This window comes from Dermacentor andersoni, chromosome 1, assembly GCF_023375885.2.
Source record: "Dermacentor andersoni chromosome 1, qqDerAnde1_hic_scaffold, whole genome shotgun sequence".
Classification (NCBI taxonomy): Eukaryota; Metazoa; Arthropoda; class Arachnida; order Ixodida; family Ixodidae; genus Dermacentor; species Dermacentor andersoni.
The window spans coordinates 98,464,477-98,490,218 of record NC_092814.1 but is presented as its reverse complement, the minus strand read 5'-3'; the positions used below and the strand labels follow the sequence as shown (position 1 = coordinate 98,490,218).

The window sequence follows — 25,742 nt, the reverse complement described above, 5'->3', positions numbered from 1 at the left end:
GCGGATTTGAAAAAAAAAAATTCGCAGTTTCGCCGGAAAAGCGAAGCATCGATCGCGATAGCAAATTAGTAGACCGCTATACGAAGTAAATATAGTAGCTTTATTGGCCGTATAAACTTGTAAACGTTCGCCCAATAACTAAATAAACAAGCATGGTGTCACGCGGGCACAAGCAGACATGAGTACATCTCACTCGATCACCATGGAAACTCGCAGTCAAAACGCTGGAAACAGGAAGCGCGGCAACAGCAGCGAGCGAACTGATCTTCGTGCTGCCTCTCGCTTCAACGCAATCAAAGCGGCGAAAACACAGCGCACACGAAGCTATCAGCACTCGGACTCAGTCCCGATTGCAGATCGCTTTCAAGGCCCTGCGCGCGCGGCCGCGCCATACCCAGCAGCCGCCGGAGTAGAACGCTCCCTCCCCCCGGTGTCATGCGCGCGACGGAAGATGACGTGCATTCTCCCCGCTTTGTTCCCTTGCGCGCGCGAGATTGAACCGCCAAACGTCGGCTCACCCTCGCACGCTTTCACGATCGCACATACTGTACAGCATACGGCGCGCGGCGACGATGTTATCGCCCCTTGACTTTATACGGAACATCGGCAGAAATGCGCCTGGAGTGTCCATATAATTGCTATCACATTAATGACAGATTGGAATGGCTTTGCGTTATACCAGCCCAGGGTTGATTGCGGCTCCCTGGTTCTGCGGTGACATATCTTGACCCAGTAATTGTTGCCGCGTCGATTGGACCCCATAAATCGAAAACATTTTCCGCTATCATCGTGAGCATCGGCGCGCGAATATATAGTTCGATCGTAGTGCCACCGATATTCTCGGCTTTATAGGAAAGCATGCGCCGTGCCGCCTCTCGACACACTCTTCCATATTCTAGTACACTATAGTTACAAAGCATGCTTCTGCTACGTGCTTCTTGTTCTTTTATTCTGTGTTCCTTCGTGGTTTCGAAGTGCGCTGCCATATTCCATTATTCCACCAAAATTCAGATTGGCCTGCTACAGACTGCTTCAGAATGAAATTTTATCTGCTCCAAATTGCTCAAAATTAATTTTAGTCTGCTCCAAGCTGCTCCAAAGCGCACTTCTACTTGCTCCAAAAATTGCTCCAAAACGACTTTGGGCAGTCCCACTCGTGCACCAGTTTGCGTTAGCCGCCTGCAAATACGTCAGTAAGCCGCCATGTGCTTGGTAGCGGCATGCAAAACACCTGGTGCAGAAGTCTAAGATAAGCTACGAAGGAATAATTTTTTGGATAGAAACTGCCAGTAGTTTTTTGCAGAGGCAGCGTATTGCGATATAACTCCATGTATACGTAACTTTTCACGCGCCAGTCAGTGGCGTAGTCGTTTAAGTAAACATGGCGGTCGATAATCGTTGATAGCCAATTCTTAAATGTTCATAGCCTGTTGAAAAACGTCTTGGAATGTCTTGGACTCCGCACGTCAGTTACGTGAAAAAGCGGCTGACTGCTATCTGTCACCTGTTCAGGTTCCTTGCAGGAAAAAGTTGGGGAGTATCTATACAGGCTATGTTACAGCTTTACATGGCGTTGTTCGTTGGATTCCTGCGATACAGCCTGCCTGCAATATCCAACACCTGCAAGACTAACCTGCGTACGATTCAGAGTATTCAAGCCCAAGCCCTTAAGATATGTCTTGGCTTACCACGCAGTGCATCAACGGCTGAAACCATTGCCCTTGCGCAGGATTACCCAATCACGACGCACATTACCGTTGAGACAATGCGGATGCATCTCAGGCATTATGCTAGGACCCCTTCCCACCACTTGGCGAGCCTCACTGCTGCAAGGCCCTGCTCGACCTTTAGCAGTATTGTCAGTGCACATCGTGCGTCGTTTACTTCAGGGTACGCACCTGCGGCCAAGCCAGCGTTTCCTCCGTGGTGTTTGAGCTGTCCACAAGTACATCTAATGATTCCGGGACTACAGAAGAAGACAGATCTACCGGCCCCTGCTCTAAAACAGCTGAGCTTACTTCTTCTGCACGAAAAGTACAGCAACCACGTGCACATCTATACCGATGGATCGACTACGTCGTGCAGTTCTTCTGGTGCCGTGGTTATACCAACGCGAGGAATGACACTGCGGTTCAAGACATCGCATGTCACGACCTCAACGGCGGCAGAACTAACGGCCCTGCGTCGAGCACTGGAATTCATTGATTCTGAAAGACCTAGAAAATGGGCTGTGTTCTGCGATTCAAAACCAGCACTACAGGGCACGCAGTCAGTTCTCCGACACGGATGTCATGACCAATTGACATACGAAGTTGTGAAACTTTACCATGATGTCCAACAAAAAGGTCACGAGGTCGTTTTTCAATGGATACCTGGTCACTGTGGAATCAGTGGCAATGATTCCGCCGATAACGCTGCTCGCACGGCACATCAAGGAGAGCACAGCGTTTCAATTCCGCTTTCGAGGACTGACGCTGCAAAGCAGCTTCGACACCTGGCACGCAGTCTCACAGTGACCGAGTGGAACTCACCAAACTTACGACTCACGCGACTGCATCGACTAAACCCCTCCCTGCAACTCCGACCTCCACTCGGACTTCCTCGACGTGAAGCTGCACTTCTCTGCCGCCTTTGGTTAGGAGTGGCCTTCACAAAGGCATACTCTACATTAATTGGAATGACTGACAGTGCAGCTTGCGAGGTCTGTGGCACCGAAGAAAACATCGACCACCTGCTGTGCCACTGTCCAAGATATGCCTCAGAGAGACAAGAACTTGCCAAAGCTTTCCAAAAACTGGACAATCGGCCGCTTTCTGTGCAGGTGCTGCTAGAACACCGCCCCCATCGCCCGTCGGCCCATAAAGCGGTGAAGGCGCTTTTGTGTTTCTTAAGGACGACGGGTTTGTGCGACCATCTGTGACCATTAACGCGATTTCTGTAAGACCACACGCGTCAGCGAACTCGCCGCAATTTCCTTCTTTCCTTCCCTCCTCTCTCTCCTTGTGATCTTTGTTTTCCCCTTTCCCATTCCCCCGGTTATAGGGTAGCCAACCGGACGTTATTCTGGTTAACCTCCCTGCCTTCTACTTTTCTCTTTCCTCCCCCCCTCTTGGAATGTGAATGTAGTCAAATTACCGAATTACACGACACGTTGATACGCCTCAGAGTTTATGCTGCAGGGCAAAGACAGATTCAGGAAGAAAGCTGCTCGCGGCAGCTTGACAACACGTAAACGCATCCCGAGTAAAAATGAAAAAACGCCCTTCGTCAGTTTCGACGTGGTTTTGACTAAGAGCTGCCCGCTGTCATTGTTGTAAGCCTTCTACAGAAAATTTACCCGCATTCGAAATCTTCCCGAGTGCATTTATTTATCTCTTGTGGCATTATGTAAGAGTACGCAGCTGCGTCTTCTTTATCTCCGCGAGGTATTCAGCTACTATGCTACGGCGTGTTGGCCCCAACCGATTTTCGCCGCTACTGTCGACAAGTGGCGCTCGGTGTTCAGCTCTGCTGCTTTTTCGTAATGGGCAAAGGGTGCAACAGAAGGTCCTTCGGCTGATGTATGCTTACGACGTAGTGCTAGTCGAGGACAATGCAGGATTTTTACAGAAAAGTGCGAATATGTGTGGTCATGCAACGACAAATCTCGGCCTTAAGTATTGCACAGAGAAATCGAGACTTATGATCTTTAATGAAGACATGAGCAATTATGTGGTATCAATTCAACAGCAAGTCATACCCATAGTCAAGCAACATAAATATCTTGGTATATACATAACCGAAAGAGAGACCTGCTCAAGAATCCACCAAGATGATCTAAGAATGAAGGGGAAGCGGAATGTAGCAATAATGAAACGGAGCACTTTGGAGCTACAGTAAATATGAGGTGGTGCAAAGAATGGAGAAAGGAGTAATTGTGTTAGCACTAACGTTCGCAACTGCTTAGCTATTATGTGCTTAAAATCAGACGTCTTGTCCGGGTTGGAAGTTCAGCAAAGGTCGATAGGCCGGTTGGCCTTGGTGGTCCACGGCGAAACCACAAATGAGGCAGTGCAGGGAGGCGTGGCTTCGGCCTCTTTTGAAGTCAGAGAAGTGCAGCGCAAAACTAGTTTTGAAGAAAGACTCAGGAACATGGATGAAAATAAATGGGCGCCTAAAGTGCACAAATATCTGTACCTCTAGAGCGTGGACATGGAGGAAGAGATCAAGAAAGTTGGCAGCCAGGTACAGGGTAACTGAAAGTCTAAATAGACAACCAGAAGTAATCAAAAAGAAAGTGAGAGAAACAGAGACAGTGGATTGGATGCAAATGATGGAAACAAAGAAGACCATGGAGATTTACGGGAATCGCAAGAAAACAATTAAAAGCGAAAATCTGTACGATAACACAAAGGGCAATGCCTTTTTATTTGATGTCCGAGCTGGTTGCCTAAGGACAAAAAACGTACCATAGCGAACATTCGCAATAGGAAGAGGCATATGTGTGTTTCAGCAAAAATGCGGAGACAATTAACTCAGTAAATCCTAATGGAATGCGAAGGTGTTCACCCAGCGCGACCCGTAGGAGATGTCCACCTTCCAGAAGCGCTGGAATTTAACGTGAAAGAGAACATTAACCGGTCAGCAGTCGAGATAAGATACGTTTAGACTATTGGTTGAAGAAAAGCAGGGAAGAAATTGATAGGACCGGGTCCGTTACAGGTAGAGGTTATGAGGAAGAGTGGTAAGATTAAGGAGACAGACAAAATGCTAGACTGACAAATATATATAGATTACTTGATTGGCTCAAGCAGGCTAGTTGACCATTAGTCGCCGCCCTGTTTTGAAGGAGGTGATAGTAAATCATCATCATCATCATGAAATGTGCAGTGTACGTGTAGAACCGTTCGGCGTGCGTTTAGCTTCTACCCTTTGTCCTAATCGTCACCCACCATAATAATCTTTCTTCACCTTTTCCTTTTTTTCCCGGCACAATGTTAGTTGGCTACAGGAGTGCAACTCTGGCTGAACTCTCCGCTCTTCTTCTCAACAAATTTATCGCTGTCTCTTGAATTCTACGTACGATGCATAGACACGATTCATTTTTTGAAGCAAAACTGCTGTTGCTCTTCCCCTCCCACCTCTCTTTATTATTATTATTATTATTATTATTATTATTATTATTATTATTATTATTATTATTATTATTATTATTATTATTATTACTATTGCGATTCACACGCTCTTTCTCTCTGTGTGCGCAAGTGACAACGCGTCGTGGCAGCATTTTGAAACGCCACCAACATTCTCTCAACGCACGACTGCTGGCAATCATAGGGGATCGACTTTTGATGGCGCTCTTGCTTACGAAATGTAGAAATGAACAAACGCGGTGCAATGCAGCAACTACTGAAACTAGATTTTGATGCTGCCGAACAGAAGGTTCATTTGTGGAAGAAAAGGTTCTGGGAAAGGGGCGAAACTGGGTTGTTCTTTCTATTTATTTTCTGTGATTTATTCATGTAACAATTTATAATTGTTTGCTTGATTCCTTGCTACCTTTTCTTTTTTTGCCTTTTATTGCGAACGGGCTTGCTCATAAGCGAGGTAGCATTGCTTATAAGGCTTAAAGTGTGAGCTATCGAAATCCTGTACCATTTCCTGGTTCGAACGCCTTCTGCAGTTGCCTGTCACCAACAAATGCAGGAGGCGACCTCCAAGACAAGGCCCTTTATGTTAACAGGTAAAGGTCCTTCTGTTTGTGCAAATTTCACTCTTCTCGCTTCATACAGGGGGGGGGGGGGGGGGGGCGCTGCGAGCTGTCATAAGGCTTAAAGTGTGAGCTATCGAAATCCTGTACCTTTTCCTGGTTCGAACGCCTTCTGCAGTTGCCTGTCACCAACAAATGCAGGAGGCGACCTCCAAGACAAGGCCCTTTATGTTAACAGATAAAGGTCCTTCTGTTCGTGCGAATTTCACTCTTCTCGCTTCATACAAGGGGTGGGGGGGCGCTGCGAGCTGTCAAGGAGAGTGGACGCATTTAATGTCGGCTCTATCGAATCGATGTCGATCGATGTCCTGTCGCCAAAAATTTGTTCTGCACCGCCCGAAACCAGTTGGACTAGATCCGTGAAGTTACCAGTAACCCGTGAACACCATTCTTATCCAGGTGGGCCAATTTTTCGCTGTTCTACGGGTCTTTATTCTGCAACAACGCGAACGCGGTAGGCGCGGTAGCCGCCGGACGCGGCACCAGACGCGGCCTCCATGGCTCTCGTACGGGGCTATGACCCAGACAGCATGCGAGAAATGGAGCTTTCGACCGCGGAGACGCCAGTTTTTGATGAAACTACGGAGTATACCATCCAGAAAAAGTTAGAACAGTGGGAGCGAGCAACCTCGACGCGCGCCCGTTCCGAACATCAAGGCAGCCACGGTGGCGGCAATGACGGCCACGTCACCACTCTGGCTCTTGGCAAGCAAGCTCAAAGTAAACGCTGGAAGCCACAAGTTCTGCCCGAATTCGCAACGGAAGACGCTGTGGTCATCATCAAGCCAAAGGGAACTCTCAACCTCGCACAATTTAAGGGCAGCAACCAGATCGGGGAAGCAATGTACGCTGCCGCCGGCATTCCGCGGGCGTCGCAGGCGCTCGCTATTTGGCCGGCCTTGGACCAGAATATAATTATTATTGACATCAAGAACGCCCAACTTATTCGTCAGGTCCTTGCGATCGGACAGCTCCAACTCGGAGAACAGGCCCGAGCGGTTCAAGCCTACCTCAAGTCATCGGACAACACAGCCGTGGTGTTATTCAAGTGGATCCTGCAGTCACTGAAGCGGATATTACTCAAGCCATTTATTCGCCAGAGGCTCCAGTAGTAGGAGTCCGAAAATTAGGAGAGACCAACGTAGCAGCGATCACGTTCGAGGGCCGGAAGGTGCCTTTCAACGTTTATTACTGGGGAGAAGCGGTGCCGGTCCGTCTTTACCGCAAGACGACGCCAGCTTGTCCCCGCTGCGGCACTATCGGACATCGCGCCGATGTTTGCCCTAATCCGCAGGCCGGTCGATGCCAGGCTTGCGGCGAGACGAATCTAGAAGAGGGCCACGAGTGTCAACCCAGCTGCCTCATTTGCGGGGGCCCTCATGCCACAGGATCAATTCAGTGCACGCAAAAGTACAGGAGAGGCGGTGCTGGAACTGGGGCCAGGCGGAAGCCCGTCAATGGAAAAGCCAATCAGCAACATCACTCCAGGAACGCTGGAGGAAGCGAAGCCCCCTACCTGCAAGCTCGGACGCAGGGCGAGACCCCTTCGCCTCGACCGCATGTGGGAGCCTTCAGAGGGGGCCTGGAGGCAGTCCAGCAGACAAGCACGATGGGCCACAGCTAGAACACAGTCCCGGAAACAAAACGAGCAGCAACAAGGTGAACTGGGCCAGTGTGGTTGCCTCCCCTCCCCTCACGTTGCCTAATGAGAAACTTAGGGCTGAGAACGAAAGGCTCAAGCTAGAAATACAAAAACTTAGAGAGAAGACGGCAGCGAACGATCCAGGAAACTCCAGAGCACTTCAGGTACCCTCAGCTCAGGCGATAGAGGAGGACAGCCCTCCCCCGCTGCCGTCAGGTAGTGCAACTAAGTCACCCCCTCGTATGTCAGAAATCGGCCGAGGAGCGTCGGGCGGCAGCGTAGCGTTGGCGGCTGCACCCTCGATAGAGGAGTGTACGACACGCGCAGATGTCGACTCAATTACATAGAAATTCAGTGCAAGGATGGAAAGTATGGAAAAGCGCATGCGGGAGGAAATCGAGAAAATGGAATGATTATGCTACCAAACCTACAGGCTAGCGTAGAAAGAACTGAAGAGACGCTAAGCAAAAAAATTGAGCAGAACTTACAAGGAATGACAGAGAATAAAATTCATAAAATGTTAGAGCCGCATCTTTCAAAACTCCATGCTTGCGAGATTAGGATCGACAGTAAGTTACAAGAATTCCCTGAATGCTCGCGCACTAAGACACACAGATTGACAGGAAAAGTGGGCACCAGGCAGATTGCGTCTGATGATGCGCTTGACCTGAGTATAGAACAAGGACTGACCTCTTCCAGTTTGCAATAAGGCTCGTCAAACTAAGTTAACAATATTGCAATGGAACTGCAGGGGTTTTAAACGTAAGCGGGAATCCCTGCAACAGTATGTGGACTGTCTAGATGAGAGGCCGGATGTAATCGCGTTACAGGACGTTAATGTGGCAGTTAAACGCAGGTCGTACAGTACGCATCAAACTAACACTTCGACTTGCATACTTGTACATAAAGACAGTACGGCTTCAACTATAGACCTCGAACTTAATGCTCAAATAGAACATGTGTTTATTCGTATCCTCCCTAACACTCGTTCCAGTAAAGGGGCGTACGTACTTAACATATACAGCCGCCCGAAACACAGGACAGCAGTTTTTGACGAAATTTTTCGGAAAGCAGTGCAGGCTGCAAAAACCGCACCTCTCATTATAGTGGGGGATTTTAACGCGCACAGCTTTCTTTGGGGTTACAACAACGAGAACGTAAAAGGCAGGAAATTGGCAGCAGCAATATCGGATATGGCTCATACTATTCTGACGGACCCGCAGCACGCCACAAGAATAGGCAACAGCGCTTCAAGGGACACATACCCCGATTTAACGCTATTCAAAAACGTTAAAAATTGCGAGTGGCAAAATACTCACGAAACCTAAGGCAGTGATCATTATATACTCAAAATTCGCCTAGACCACAACAAGCATACTAAACACAGGGGACAAGCCCGGCTTACGGATTGGTCGCTTTTTCGAGAGTCCAAGGGTCCTCAACTCGATTTGCCTATTGAAGATTATGAGCAATGGGCTGAGTCGCTGCTAGCTACCAGAGAGAAAGTTACGAGAACGCTGCACACCTCAGAGGATGTCCCGGCAGTCGACAACCACCTACTCCACCTCTGGGAGGCCAGGAGAGGCCTCACCAAAAGGTGCAAGAAGCAAAAACAGAATCGCAAGCTTAAAATCAAGATCGCTGAAATTACACGACAAGCAGAGAAATACGCGTGGACCTTAGCCAAGAACAACTGGACAATCAAATGCGACTCATTGAGAGGCGGGCTTGACATCAAGTCCACGTGGAGCCTCCTGCGATGCCTCAACGAGCCCAGCACGACGAGCGGAGAGCAGCAGCGGAACCTCAATAGAGCCCTCCACTGCTATGAGGGTACGGATGAGCAGTTGGTGGCAGCCCTGACGAGCAAATACCTCTGCACGACCAAAGATGACGAGCCTGTGTTGCAGTATCAAGGCAAAAGTAATCCAGAACTCGACAGAGACTTCGAAGTAGAAGAAATACAGGCGGCGCTACTAACCGTGAGAAGAGGTACGACGCCAGGACATGACAAAATTACGGTCGGCTTGCTCGCCAACATGAACAAGAAGATGCTAAGCCAGCTGACGGATTATATCAATGAGTGCTGGAGAACTGGCAAGTTGCCCCTGGCGTGGAAATCGGCAGACGTCAGCTTTATCCCTAAGCCGGGCAAAGAGGTAAATATTAACAACCTCCGTCCGATTTCGCTCACTTCATGTGCCGACAAGCTGATGGAGAAAGCAGTGCATGCTAGACTTTCAGCGTATTAGGAGGAAAACGATTACATGCCCCATACCATTTTTGGCTTCAGGGAGCGCCTATCCACGCAAGACGTACTGCTGCAGCTCAAGATGGAAGTTATTGACCCACCCAACAAACGCAGTAGCAGAGCCATCTTAACCCTGGATCTCAAGGGCGCTTTCGATAATGTGAAGCACTCAAAGATCCTGGAGAACCTGCGGAAGACACAGTGTGGAAGGAGGACTTTTGAATACATCAGAGACTTCCTACTAGACAGACAGGCTCATGTAAAAATTGAAGATTTTAGGTCCCAGCCAATCCCTATGGGCACTAGGGGTACGCCACAAGGAGCAGTCCTCTCCCCTCCGCTCTTCAATATTGCCCTTTTACATTTGCCTGAACAACTCGATCGCATAGAAGGAATTTGGCACGCCCTCTATGCAGATGACATCACGGTCTGGGTGACGAAGGGAAGTCTGGGGCAGATGGAAGAGGCGCTCCAAGAGGCTGCTTCGACAGTCCAAAAATATGCCGAGAAATGCGGACTGCGCTGCTCTTCGGAAAAATCGGCACTTCTAATCATGAGCAGACGAGAAGATGAAGCCCCGGTGAAAATTATGGGTGCACGACACTGCGATCCCTGAAGTGGAGACAGTGCGTATCCTGGGACTACTGGTTAACAACAAGGGTGTCAACGCAGCAATGATTACTCAACTCCGTACATCATGCGAACAAGTAATGCGAATGATCACACGTATCACCAATAAGACGTGTGGGATGATGGAGAACGACACTCTTCGATTGGTCAAAGCCTTTATAGTCAGCAGAATTGTGTACGTGGCTCCGTACCTTCGGATGAGGAGGTGCGATTTAAAGCATTTCGATGTCATGCTCAGAACAGCATATAAGAAGGCACTAGGACTGTCGGTCAAAACATCTACAGAGCGCTTGTGCAGTTGGGGGTGCACAATACAACAGATGAGATAATTGAGGCCCACCTATTAAGTCAATATGCCAGATTGGCAGGAACCAAAACGGGACACAAGGTACTGGAGGACCTGAATATCAGCTGTCCTTACTATACGGCAACAAGACAAGACATTCCGAAAGAGTAGAGGGGCAAATTCGCGACACTTCCCCTTCCTAAAAACATGCACCCAGAATATCATCAAGCAAGGAGGAGGGCAAGAGCCAAGAAGATGGACCAGATCTATTCTAAGTTAGAGGAAGCCTTCTTCGTGGATGCTGCGGGTCCGGTGGGAGGAGTCTCCACAATATCGGTGGTGCATCAAGGGCAGACGGTCAATGGACTTTCTGTTCGGCACGGGGAAATTGCAGAATTGGAAGAGGTGGCGATCGCCATGGCAGCTTCGCATCCTAGTTGCGAATACATCATTACAGACTCTCAAACTGCATATAGAAATTACACGCGGTTCCAAATTGCACCGCTAGCTTGCAGGATCCTCAAACAATCTGGGGTCTTCGCTTCGCGCAAAGAGCTGATTTGGGTGCCAGGTCACGAGGGTGTAGAGGGAAATGAGTGTGAACACGCTGCCGCCCGAGCTTTTCTCCCCCGGGGTCCCTCCTCCTCCGTTCCCGAAGACTCGGACTTCCCAGTGCCATTAATAACTTATGCAGACGTATTACAGCACTTGCGCTTATCGCGACGAAAATACCCGGGCCCGGCTAAGTGATTAGATAAATCAGAAGAATGTAATTTACGAAGATTACAAACCATGTCATTTAATAACCCAATCAAGCTACATGCTATTGCGCCACAATCCTTTTCGGCCGAGTATAAATTCTGCGGGCAGAAAGCAGATTTGTACCATATTGTATGGGCCTGCCAGGCTAATAGTGCCTTGGAAACTATAAAGCAGCCAACGTGGGAAGGATGGGAGGCAGCCCTGTCCAGCTCAACCCTCAAGGACCAGCGAGCCCTCGTGAAAAGAGCTAGGGCGGCGGCCTTAGCCAACGGAATTCCGGAATAAGGATCCGACCACCCTTATCCTAATTCCCCTCTCCTTTTCCTTTAAATAAAACGTTTTCATCATCATCGCTCAGTACAGTTGCAAATGACAACGACATATTCTGAGGTTTGAAAATGCTGTTAACAAGACTGATCCAGTGTTCATTGAACTTCTCGTTCAGCATTCACTTTGCGTGTGTTACTCTCACCCTGATGTTTTCGTAACCGCACTCCGTGCGTACTTGGTTGGCCTTTGCATCGACCTGTGCGCCTCCGCTAGCACGGACACAATGGAGCCCTTGGCAGCTGCCGGCAGCGGCCCTACGGCTACAAGCAGCTGTGCCGGCAACATCGCAGCTCCATCTCAACCCGCAGCATGCCGTCTACAAGAAGCAAGGGACGGCTGGCGATAAATTCAACGCATGTCTCCATTCTCTTTCTGCAGGGGGTAGCTTCTTTGCAAATGGCGCGACCGCGCCCGCCCTTGTTGACGCTTCGGTTAGAGAGACTGCGCATGTGCACGCAGTGGCGCATAGGTCAAAATAACCCAGCGGCAAAAATTTTATTTTCATTTCGCTGAGAACTCAGTATTGACGGACAATACTGCAGAATATCCTCGTAGGCTCAGTCGTTTAGTTTTGCTGACGTCAGTGTAACTAACTGTCATATATGTTATACTGCGCTCGTTCACGTTTCTTTATTTTGTTTGCAATTTTTGTCTTTAAATCCTAGGTGCTAATAATTACTTCAGACTCTTAGTAGTCAGAACGAATTCAAGAACTCAGAATTATTCGCCTTTTTTTTCTTCTTCTGTGCCTCTTCACTGTGGTGGAAGATTTATCTACGATTTCCAGATGAAAATATTTAAATGGGACCAGCAGGGGACGAACTGGACGAACTATTCTACGGAGTAATTCCGTGTTAGGCAGTTACAACTTATTGAAGCCAACAGAAACCAAGTGAAATTTTGACAATAAGTTTATCATGCTGGTTTGTGTTTTCACCTTGACTGGCTGCATTTTGGTCGCGCAATTTGTGAGTACAATTGTAACAACTAATTTTAGGAAAGTAAAACGTTCTAAAAGTAGTAATTCGAGATAGCAAAGGCCAAGTTCATGGACGCTGAAATGTAGGTTTTCGTGAAACTCGTTACCCTTTTATAAAGCACGGAGGGGCGGCAGAAAGAACGCATACACACAGAACTGCCTCTTCTGCACTGATTATATATGGATAACATATTTGCTTGGCGCGGTTGTATATAACCGAAGCTTCGATTGATATAAGTAAGTTGAAAGTTGGGGCTCTGCGTATGTTTATGCTCTGGTTTTCGGCCCTGTTGTCATGCATTCGTGCCTTATAAGAGCACGTCTAAAGTTCACACATTTAAAACATTCTGCAGAAAGACTCGTTGTGAATTAACAGTTCCCTTATAATTATTAGTGGTGCTGCAAAGTTCCTTTTTTTTTTCTTAAAGCGTAAGAAAAAGCTTTTTCGAGAAGGAAAACCAAATGAATAAAGACTCGTTGCTATTCCACAGCCATTTATGTGAGCGGAATGACCTCTAAAACGCCATTTGTCGCCGTCTTGGCAAATGCAGTGATTTAAAGTGTGTGCAACTATTGCACCGTATGGTGAAATTCTCGCTTCGAAGAATGACTATGCTGCTTCTGTTGAGTCCCATAATTACCCCTCAAATGCAGAGTTGTTTTCATCGGTCTTGAATTTAATTAAGATTTACGCGTCAGGTACGCGCTGATATAATGACTGAACGGATTCAATACACAGGCTCTAGCACAAATTGAACCAGACCTTTAATGAACTTTCCCTATTACGCAAAACCTCATTCTTTCACAAGGCAAATGGTTTGTTCATGCGTTTAGCAACTGCTTGGCAAGATTAGGTTTAGATATCTGATCGCGAGCACAGGCGTTCGAAAATCACCTACTGAATTCGACGCAGTTAGACTGGTGCATTATGCAATGAAATTCGGCTTTCTATTCGTATGTTCCTTCTTAAACATGTTAGATATGCCCGTACGAACGCGCACGCGGAATGTTCGTCGACGCGGCAGTGCTCAGATCACTGTTGCAGTTAATTTCACGGTTCTGCACTCCCGGCGGCGTCAACAGAGCCTGCTAGTAGTAGAAACCGAGCGGATGCTTACCAGTGATGAAAGTGACGCGGCTAATTGCGTGGGTCATCGTATGCGCGAGGAACGCCCATCAAATAGTGTGCAACTCCGGCGCGATCAGCCAGGCATGCTGGCGAACACGTTCGCAGCAGTGCGTAGTCGTCGCAGTGTGCAGCGCGCAGACGACGCCGAGCGACCGGCTGTGCACTGGAGCGCTCGCACAGCGCGACGGCGGACGTGACGCGCGGGGACGTTCTGCTCGCCTGGCTTTGACCCTCTCTCTCTTGAAGTACGCACGGATAGCAGAAATGCTCGCTTTGAGGAATCACTGAACCAGTGTGAATGGCATTTGTCGCATCTAAAAGGAGAAGAAAAATTCCCTATCGAGTGGAAGTCTTTGAATTTTGATTATATTCTCTTGACTGCATGTAAAAGTTACCAAACGCTGCATAAATTCGAAAAATTAGAACAGCAGGCTTACAACTTTGTAAATCCACTTCAAAAACAGATATCCCTACAAAGTGTCTTTGCTAGATAATTTAATTTAAACAGAACACGTGCATCTGTTGCCTCGGCTCTGTGAGCTGCAAAAGTTTTAAAAAATCTGGTGTGTGTCGAACCTATGTGTAATGTCAGATTTATCCACTCCAAATGGCCTGTCATATACAGGGTGTTTCAATATTATGTTGCCACTCAATATTTATCTATCTATTAATCACACACTAAACATGTCTGATATTTGCGTATACTAGTGGACATGTGGAAAATTGTTTATGCATGTGTATGTGTTAGCTGTGATTGCTTACTTCTTCGACGTAACTAACTGTTTCTTTTTTGTTTTTTTTACAGATGATGTTCCATAATGGCAGACCGATTAAAATTGGTGGAAAGAAGTGTTGTAGCAAGCTTGATGGAAGTGTACGGTTCACCGACTATGCAGTCCGTCGAATGATTCAGGATCGATTTGCACGTGACCTACCAAGCCGTTTAACAATTGCCGCATTCACAAAAAATTTGCCGGACGCTTAAGCTTCGCCTTTCAGAGTGGAACGCGATAGTATTCAAAGATCCCTGACTGCCTCTCATGCTTCCCGGCAACTACAGCTTATGTAACCGTAATGTTTACTGGGAAACGCCTGCGGCGAACGCTATGCACGAAGGCGAGCTTTCTGGTAGGAACGCAGCCTCTTGAGTGGGCCGCGATGCGGTAGAGTTACTGCATGTAACTCTACGATGCGGCGAAGGCAAGGGCCATCTGAAGGTGCTGCAAGGAACCGGGCGCGCAGCTTTATGGCCTTTGAGATTTGCGCGCGCAAATCTGGGAGGGCATGGCTGCTCTATGAATGGTAGAAGTGCTGGAAAAGGGTGTGTGTGTGTGTGTGTGTGTGTGTGTGTGTGTGTGTGTGTGTGTGTGTGTGTGTGTGTGTGTGTGTGTGTGTGTGTGTGTGTGTGTGTGTGTGTGTGTGTGTGTGTGTGTGTGTGTGTGTGTGTGTGTGTGTGTGTGTGTGTGTGTGTGTGTGTGTGTGTGTGTGTGTGTGTGTGTGTGTGTGTTTTAGTTTCCGGGTAACAGAAATATGTTTTCTCGTATATTCCAACTACAGTCCGACGCTATCATGTCTGTAGGTTGTGTGTAAGTCGTACTTTACGATTTTTCTACGTATTTTACCTTGAGAAATTCAGTTAGTTCAGTAACTTATTTGCGCCTGTGTGGTTGGGTATGCGTGCTTCGAAATTCCCCCGAAACGACGCCGGACGCGGGACGTCGAGACAGCATTTTCTGCGACACCGGGCCCTTAACGCTATCCCGCTAAAAACCTGTGGAAACGGTATCAGTAGCAAACAACTATCGAGGAAATGCACGACGTTCAAGATCGGGAAGATGTGATGGGAACGTTGCTGTTGTGCAGCAAGCCGTACGTGCAATCCATCGAAGTCAACAAGACTGGGCAGTTTTTAAACCGGGATTCTCCATACAACAGTGGTGGTGTATCTTGAAATACGACCTTGAGATTCGACCATATCTCGTTCAAGTCGTTCAATTTCTATCGATGGAGCAAAACGTGTTACAGTTGAATGTTGTCAGATTTTAGCCGAAATTACGAATATTCCGAAAGACATTTGGCATGTATTGGTATTCAGCGATAAGGCTACTTTTCAGAGAAGTGGATTTGTCAGCCGACATAACGCTATTTCTGGGAGGCATTGAAAATACTTGAGAAATTTGGGAACATGAACGTGACTCCCCTAAGGTGAATGTTTTGGCGCGCTGTAACCGCAGCTGGAGTAATTATGCCTTACTTCTTTGATATCCATACAGTGACTGCAGACATGTATTGAACGATGTTGCAGGAGTATGCCATTGATGAAATTCCTCTACAAATCCGACGTTTGGGCTTCTTCAAAGAAGATTGCGCACCACCCCATTATGCACACATTCGTGCCTATCTTGACCAAACACTTCCCCGTAGATGGATCGGTCGTGGTGGACCATTGCGTTGGCCTCCACAATCACCGGACTTGACACCTTGTGATGTTTGGTTGTGGGGGATGGTCAAGGAGCGTGTGTATCATAGGAAAATTTGCAACATCAATGACCTGAAGGATCGAATACGAGATGCGATATCATCCATTCCCCGTGAAATGTGTGTAAGGCGCGATACATGCTATAGTGTTAATCGTTGGTTTCTATGTGCTGAATATGGTGGCGAACAAGACCTAAATGTAAATTATATGTATATGGCTACTTTAAATTAAATGCACATTTTATGACCAGGAACATATCTGCCATTTGAGTGCTAACATGATTTTGAAACACCCTTATTTACAGTCTGCAGAATTGCGATATATGTTTTCCTTGCCGCGTTATGTAACTGTAAACGTCGCGTTTAAATTTTACAGCAAATTATATTACGCGCTTTTGAACCGTGTGAATTTGTTCCGAGTGGCCGTCGTCGAGTTAATTATCGGTTGCTACACGTTCGAGTTATATACCAGCTGTTTTTTTAGCTGCACCAAATTTTCAAAAATTGCCTGCGACAGATAGCACTATTTCAACCCTTGAGCTTTATAAATTACTCGATGAGGCTGCCCATTACTTCTACGAGAAATCAAAAGGCCTAATTGAATGAGTAACATAATTACCTTAATTACCTTTATTAATTAATCTCATTATGACATGCACTTGAATCTACGAATTGCAGTCGGTAAGTTCGCAAGGCGTATCTACAATTGGAACGAATTATCAGGACTACAGCAGTTTCGAGATATTAATTTTCAATGTGTCCGACGAAATCCATTGACGTTCTAATTAGTTTTTAAGCTTCAGTGCCTGAAACAGCGTCTTCAAAATGAAAAAGTGCATGGAACAGCAGTGCATTTTTACCGCAAGTTTGGCGGCGCATATCTTGAAACCGGTGCCATCCTAAGAAGTCGTTCCAAGTCGATATGCCTTGCAATCTCGCCGGCTGCAATTCGTAGATTGAAATATGGGCCGTAAACTAATAAATTAAAAAGTTAATTAGTGCAATTATGTAAATTGTTCAATGGACATTTTCCCAGTAAGCGACCCCTCTAGCGGGCGCCAGTTCTAAATTTGACGGGCACAACGCGAACGCTCCCGCCGCTTCTTGCCTCTAGGCAGAGGTAGCGCCTGACCAAGCAGTCACTCGCAGCGTTCCTGTGCGTTATTTTAAAGCGAAGCTTTTATATCGCAGAGATTTCTTTGCCTTTTCCTTCGACATTTGTGCCCCTGCTGCGCTGCTAGCTGCCGCAGCCGCCGCCGCCGCCGCCTCCTCCACTTCGTCTGCCCGCATCTATATACACGGCAGGAGCGTGGTAGAAAGTCTACATGAGAAACTTGTTCGGACCTTTCCATCGCGTGGCATGTGCACGATGCCCTCTGGAGCTCCCTAGGTGTCGCATGACCGCCCTCAAAAGCATTGCAGAAACGGCAGCGCTTACCTTTCGACTAACGTGCAAGTCCAGAGGTGACGTAGATAGAAGCGAGAGATGAGATAGGCGAATCTAATTAGACGGAATGCAAAAAAAAAATATATATATATATTCTATCCCCAAGCGACCGCACATAATATTACCTTGGTTCGGTCCAGCTATGTGAAACACCCTGTATAAGTTCGTACCTCTATAGCGTAATGCTATTGGGAAACTACTCCTAATGGAGCATTTTCTCTCCGAATTATTTATAGTGCCCTTTCAAGCACGCACATGCCAATTCTCTCTAATTTCTCGTAAAGTTACGAGTTTGAACTCGTTCTGCTATTTTACGAATGTGCGTTCAGTGTTACCAAAGATAGGTTGCATTAGCAAAAATGTTTTAAAGCTCTTGAAAATGGGGTGGTGCAAGGTTGGCAAAAAATTGACTCAGTAAATTGTGGTTTTACCTGCACCGCCCTCTTGCGGCAGCACAAAACACCATATACCGACAATACTTGCTTTAAGTTTATACCAGGCTATCTAGCCAGCACTGAGCCGAAAAACGAAAAAAAAAACATTATTTTTGGTCGAACCGGAACGTTACGATTTTTTTTTATTCCGAAGCGAAACCGAAAGAAGCAAAAAAAAAAAAAGGTTTACGGTTCAGGTTGGCCACCTTTTGTGGAGTTTTTCAACCTCATTTGTAAATACACACCATCTTCCCATGATATGAAAAAAAAATTCTGCGTATTGCGTCTGGGGGGCATACTACATATAGGTGTTGTGTTAACTAGACAATATTTGCATCACATCCGACGCGCGGACTCCATAGTGTGTGATGCGTTCAAAGTACCTGAGACAGTGGAGCACATATACTCGTTGTTTGTCCTCAGAATGAATGTGAACGGCAGCACTGATCTGAGCAGGCAGACTGGAAGGCATATCCACTTGAAAAGAATAGTGGGGATGGCATCATTTACGAGATACGCAACCTCAAACTTGCGGTAAAAATGCACTGTCATTACACTTACTTAACGAAACGGCCTTTTATGCATGCATTGAAGCACAAAAGTAACTGGATCGCAAAAACATTTCTCCGCAAAGTTAGGGAATTAATATCCCTAAACTGGTGCAATCCTGAGAATTCGTTCCAAGTGCTTTGCGAACTCCCCGGCTAGAATTTGTAAATTGAAATATGTGCCATAAGTAATTAGTTAAAATTTAATTAGTGACTTTTTGTTAACTTGTCGATTATGGATTTCAATTTTTTTGTGTAAGTAATGTCCCCCTCTTCCAGTACACCAGCCCATGAACTAGAATTAAACCACATGTTACAAGAGTCCTTGTTGGTGCATGTCGAGCTGATGTTGCGCAAAAAATACTACAACGAAGGTGGAGACAGGCGGGCACAGACGAGCGGGCACGAACGAACGCTGTATAGAAAGCCAAAATTTGTGCCTCGGTTTGCGGGATTATAAATTCAATACTATATTGAAACACCTATGGCATTCTGTTGCCACGTTTGAATATTGCAAGAACATAAGGGACAGCGTTTAGAATTTTCGACCCGCCGTGATTGCTTAGTGGCTATGGTGTTGGGCTGCTAAACAACGAGGTCGGGGGATCGAATCCCGGTCACGGCGTGAAATGCGAAAACACCCAATACTTAGATATAGGTGCACGTTAAAGAACCCTAGGTGGTCCAAATTTCTGGAGTCACCCACTACGCCGTGCCTTATAATCAAATCGTGGTTTTGGCACGTAAAACCCCATAATTTAATTTTTTTAGCGTTTTCATTTGATTGCACAAAGTATATTCTTTTTTTTTTCTATGCAGAACAAAATGAAGCTCGCGGGTGCTTGTGTCACCGGTATCGGCACAAGAGATCTAGTCGTGTTGATAGCGGCGAATAGAGGCAGCTCCAGCACGACGGAGCGTACGTGTACGGCCGAACACAGGTATATGGCCGTGACAACAGTGATGCCTCGAGATGTCCATTAACCATGACTGTAATACGGCACGCAACTCTGAGCATCGGCAGTTGCGTAGGCGAAAATACACGGGCCTGTCTTGCGTTTACCGCGACGTCAAGGTTTCTCCGCTCCATGCAGGTCGCAGTGTAGCACTGTCGTCTGCGTGCTGTGGTCTGCGCGCTGAACATCAAAATTGGGCCTCAAATTAGGGCCACATAGCGTCCACCTCCGCAAAGAGTAAAGCTTTATTAAAGGGATTACCACAGTGCATGGAATAGCGTTTTTTCTTTTTTTTTCAGAATGAGTGCTTGTCTGTAAGAGGGGAGGGGGGATTGGTCTGAAATAATTTTTGGGGGGTGTTAGTATCCTCTCGGGAGTGGTTGGGGGGGGGGGGGGTGCATAAATCGCTGCTTTCGCTACGTCGAGCGTCACTGGAACAGCATATTATTTTATTTGTTGAACGAGTTGAATTCGGCTCTCTCGATCAGCATGAGCACACCAAATCGAGAACTCTGGTATAAATTAAACTTGGTTTGGACTTAATATAATCAGACATCCATATAGTAATTCTATAACGTAAGACGCACTCGATGAATTTGACCATATTAGATGTAAGGAAAATCGACCTAATATGTTCTATGTTATAACCTAATCTTTGTTTTTTAGGTATCGGAATCACTTTAGCAATTTTCCAATCGTGAAGAATCCAGGCATTGTTTAGAGAATAGATGGTATTTAGAATGTCACAAGGAGATACTTGAATAAAATGCCATCTTAGTTACCGTAATTTCATCAGGACCAGGAGCTGACGAAGTCAAACATCGAACCACTTGCACAAGTTCTGGCACACTTGCTTTCATAAAGTATGTCGCAAGAGCTGGTTTTGGCACACTACAAGACAATAACGATGTTCTGCATTCTGGGCCCTTAACAATGCGTTCTAGTGATTCTGACATCTCACTTGACACAACTACACAGTCCATATTTACTGGTGATATGGAATAATTTTTGCGAGATCTCATATATTTAAAGAGCGCTCTGTTTCTTCCCAAGTTTTGAAAGAAAATTATAGCGTTGAGTATCATAATCTTATTTAGCTTTAGCAACTTTGCGTCTGAGTATGGTGAAGGGAAATTTGTTGCCAGATCAGTGTTGCGGGGACTGCGACTGTCTTCGCAGCGCTCTCCAGATATCATTGCATTACAAGAAACCTGGCTTTCAGTTAATCGTTTCATTTATGTAACTACTGCTCAGGTAGCACAAAAAAGATACATAACGTTTTTATACGTTTATCCGAGACGATAAAAACGGTTTAAAGAAGACACGAGTATGACAACTTCGTTGTTGAAACGTCGTATATGTCTGCTAATGTCTGGCTTAATTACTTTTTTCAGACGATCTAGAACAGCTCTTCAAAACGTACTCGAAAAGCTGGTCTTGAAATAGGATTGGGAAAGGCAAATAATCCCTTTGCCAGGGCTCTTCATATATGATTTCTAAACGCTTTTAAGACGTTATCAAAAAGCTGGTCTAGAAGTAGTCTTGAAAGGTTTACGATAATCTGAAGCTGGTTTTCGCGGTTTCCAAATGAGTCAAAGCATCGGTGTCTAGTGCTATACTGAACTCCTGGCGTAGTGCCAAGCACTGTTGCCTATAGAGGCAGACGCATCCTCGACCAAGTCACCTGAAAAGGAACATGTCCACGAAAATGAATCCGCAATGCCGCCTTTGGTATGCAGCAGCGATGTTTACAACCAAAATTGGAATGACAACCCGCTAAGAAATGGGCGCGTCTTGACAATCGGCCAGGCCAGGGCTTTTGTGCCAAGAGCGCATAAAATGAGCATATCACAAAGCAACACTTTATTGCAAAATGAATACTTATGCTGGCTTTGATCAAAATATATGAATATGCAAAGTAGATCGAATTAAAAGCACATCAAGAATGACTAAAACTCCGAGAAACAATTCTTAATGAACTAGAAATTGATCAACAATGACTAGAACATGCATAAACGAAATTCGTAAGTACGCATACAATGACGAACAGCAAGAACGCGAAGTGTGCTCAAGTTTCTTATTTTGCACAGTAAAGAGCACATGCTATCAGATGAACAGACCAGAGTAATTTAGAAATTGATGTCACAGTAACTGCAAGAAGCAGAATGAAAATGCGAGATTGAATCGCATGGCAGCTGCCTACAAGCAATGTTACCAATAATCTAGAAGCATGAAAACAACACAAATAGGAATAATGACACATGCCATCAAAAATCAATCCTGTGATAAAAACCAAACAACGGGAACATGTCAAAATTTAAAATATTGCCTGTACGCGGTACATCAAATATAGTAACGTTGAGCGAATTAAAACAACCATAAAACTAAAAAACAGCAATCAAGTGAAAGATATTATAGAATACTTAAAACAATGAAATCCGTGTAACAGGTGAGCACCACTGTAATGCAGAATACGATGAGACTGAGTAACGCAACATGACTAAAACAATCATAGTACTCTAGTACTCTAGTAGTATGAATGTGCAAGCCTCATTATTAGAAACTTGTATAAACCTGGAAATTAACCGGAATACAGGAAGCTGCGTTTCAGTAACCAAGGGAGCAATAGTCACAATAAATACGAATTGGTTTATATAAACAGCATTGTACAAAAGGCGCATATTTACTACTCTCGCAAAAACAGGCATAAGGTCGCAATGAATCATTTGCAAACCCATGAACACATTAGTACACTTTGCACACATCTCCAGTCTCCTAAAGTAAAAAAATTAAATTGGCTCGCCATCCCGGCCCTGCGAAAGTGGATGTCCAGCGAAGCTGTTTGATACGACCACTACAACTGCAGTGGGGGTATGCAACGCTTTACTGCTTTAGAGTGATGGTAATTTTGACAGCACGCCGCCACCCGTAGCAGTGCTGCAACACTGATATCAGGTGCTAGGCTGGTTATTCCATATACGCAAGGCTAGGGACGTCACTTCCCACGTCGCAAGCTGTCATCGCCGCGGCAGCTTGCGCAGCAGTAATCGCTACCGGGAAAGGTATGCGGGGAGCGCTACGTGCTTCGCATTGTTACCAGGCGAGCCTTATCATCAGTTATGTGGCTTGGATGCTTGTTTTGCGCTTGTTCTTTATTGAAAGGTACGCTGTTCTGTATGCTGCGTCCGTGATTCCAAAGAATGTATGCACAGTGCGCTTCACTTTGCTAAAGCCTCTGCCTTACGGGCGCACGAGCCATTGCTTCTGGCCCTGCATTGCCGCCGCGATCGGCCCACATTTTTGGTAACGGACACGGACCCAAAAAATGCCGACCAACTAAAGGCTAACAACTTCGCTGTAAAAAGCGCTCTAAATGACAAAGATTTCACACATCTAGCCCCGAGCAAATGCTTTACCAGTTCACCCCCACATTCACATTCAAAAATATTTGGCACACAGTCCAGGTAGAGTTCCACTGATGAACAGCTCGGGAGCACATCACTTTGCATATATAGTCTATACAGTGCCGCTAGCAATGGCGCTGCCGTGCATGCTGGTACTTGAAATGTTTTAACTGTAGACACACTTGCTGCCCTGGACAGGTATGGCCAGATATTTGAACTGGTGCTACATTTCGTCAAAGTGGACACGAAATTTTGCACTACGCTGGTAGTTTAAATGTTTTGAATGCAGATGCAGTGGCTTCACCAGAACGACTTGCCCACAAACCATCTCTGACACATGTATACGCTCACTCTTCACTTGAGAGCACTGAATTTTATGTGTTCCCTCTCGGTGTGCTTGCCAGATAAGTGGGCAGGCCTCACGCTCAAATTTTTGCAGCTTGTGAAATATATAGCAGCACATGTGAAAGATATACTAAATTTTATTACTTATGAAAGTGGCATGAGCACAAAATATGCAACTACAACATTGTATCCATATCATAAAAATAAACATAACCAATGCTAACTATAAAAATGTATTGCGGAAAGTGTTTTGAACAGGCTGTTCAATGAAATGGGCACATACGTAGATTCCACATTAAGTATACTAAGCATTTCAACTAAGTAATGACAATGTAAATTGCATTCACTCGCCCTTCTTGTGCTAGCAATCTAATTGCTTGCATTTCTTAAACGATTTGGAGGACGTCCTTTAAAGTAGATGAGAGAAGATGCCCCAATGTATATTTACATACTCTCCCGCCCTTTCAGCAGGGGCCACTGTGTTGATGCCAGTGGACTGAATGAGAACGATCAGTTGGCACATTGCAATGGAGCAAGAATTAAAGCCGCTATGTACTTAAGGTAGTATCGCGTTTTGTACGAGAGGAAAAGGGGTCAACCGAGGGACTCTATTTTTATTAATCATATCATGAGAAGCCAACAAACAAAGACACCAAGGAAAACATAGGGGAAATTACTTGTACCTACTAACGTAATTAAAGAAATCATAAATTAATGGCAATGGAAGTGGATGAAAAAACAACTTGCCACAGGTGGGGAACGATCCCACGTCTTTGCACGCGTATGTGGTGACGTGGTGTGCGCCTCGTGCATGGCGTGAGCATTGTGCGTTTCTGTTTATCGACTGTGAATCATGTTGCGCAGAGTCAGACGACGCCCTCTCTTTCGTTGTTCTATCGCTTGCTGGCTCGCTTGCTCGATATGCCACTCCGTCTCAAACAAGACCAGTGAACTGGGAGTTTCCACTGTGCATTTCGCAGGCCTTTCATTTCCTCCTTTCTTTTCGGACGCCGTCAGTGCCGCATCATTGTGGTCAGACGATCGGCGCGTCTGAGCAGGCGCGGTCACACCAAGCTATGCGCCCAAGCGTGCCGAGCCCATACCGTTGAGTCCCATGAATATCAACGCGAATAGCTTACCGTCTCCAGCTGTTTTTATGGTTGATAAGAGGTCAGTGGTCGGTTGTAAGTACTGTTGATGTGCAAGGAAAACGTTCGTTCGTTTTTTTTTTTTTCTCTCTCTTGCCAACTATATTTCGCTGGCTCTCTCTCGTCATTTCGTTCACTCGCTCGTTCGGGCTATTCGCTTGTACTGACATTCATCGACAGCGGTTTCTGCACATTGCTTTTGTATGCATTGTGCTCACAGTAGAATTCACCACAATACTTTCTGAAGAGCACTGTTCCTAGTAACGACTGCACCGATGTATTCCTTCGATACTATCAAAAGTGATGCTCGCTCTTTAACTCGATACCTTTATTTATGCGTAATATAAAAAAGCCTTATAAATGCATCGCATAAGAATGCTTGCGAAATGAAACAGGAGAAAAATAACATGCCGTCGGTAAAATGCATCTATTTGTGTAAGGAACTGAAAACAAAACCCGTAAAGAGTAATTAGGTCGGGCACTGCGTTCAGTGTGTAGCAGCTGTTTGAACTTTGCTGCGCCTCCATCAGTAGCTACGTGCGATGGCAAGTGGTTCCATTCGACGACAGTGCGCGGTATGAATGAATTTGTAAAACGATGAGAATGACATATCGGTCGTTTCACATTTGCATCGGTGGTCATGAAAAGAAAAATTTACTGCAGGCGTCTGGAAGAAATCGTCAGAAACAATTGAATGATGATAAAGTTTACAAAAAAGCGAAAGCTATTGAAATAGAGGATGCGCTGTCAGAATCAGCACTAACACCCGCACGGTCTACTGACTGGCAGCGCTCCTCCGAAGTCGATGTAGAGCCGTTGTCCGCGTCACAAAAAGCGGCTTCAATGTTGCTGCACTCGTGCACCATTTCTTCGTGGCCTGTTGCGGTGTCAACTTCATTTGCTATCGTTCGTCTCTTCTGACGTGAGGTCAACACCACAAAAGCTTCTTTTTCCTTGCCGAACTCATGCTAATGCAGGGCGAATACAGCAGCAATTGACACAACGAGTGCCGCTTGATCAATGGAGAATTCTCCCGCCAAGAACGGCGCCGTCGAAAACCCAGCACGCTAACTGAACAGATACGGCCAGTCTTATGAAAAAGTTTTGGAAAGTATTCACCCGTCATTTTTAAGCTATCCTGCTTGCGACGTTTTTAATGCGTCGAGTTTGGTCAAAAATCTGTTTGAGACGTTGAATCCATTAATACGACGTTTGAAGACTGTG

The 25,742-nt window shown here is 46.0% G+C and overlaps 1 protein-coding gene across 1 annotated transcript in view; it reads right to left on the bottom strand.

Annotated features, from left to right (window-relative positions):
* LOC126545390 (uncharacterized) overlaps positions 1-13,949 on the bottom strand; it is a 51,792-nt gene extending 37,843 nt beyond the window's left edge. Inside the window, exon 1 of the mRNA XM_050193229.3 lies at positions 13,748-13,949. Coding sequence (XP_050049186.1) covers positions 13,748-13,784 — 37 coding nt within the window. The 5' untranslated portion in view covers positions 13,785-13,949. The remainder of the gene's footprint in view (positions 1-13,747) is intronic.
* Positions 13,950-25,742: the final 11,793 nt, after the last annotated feature.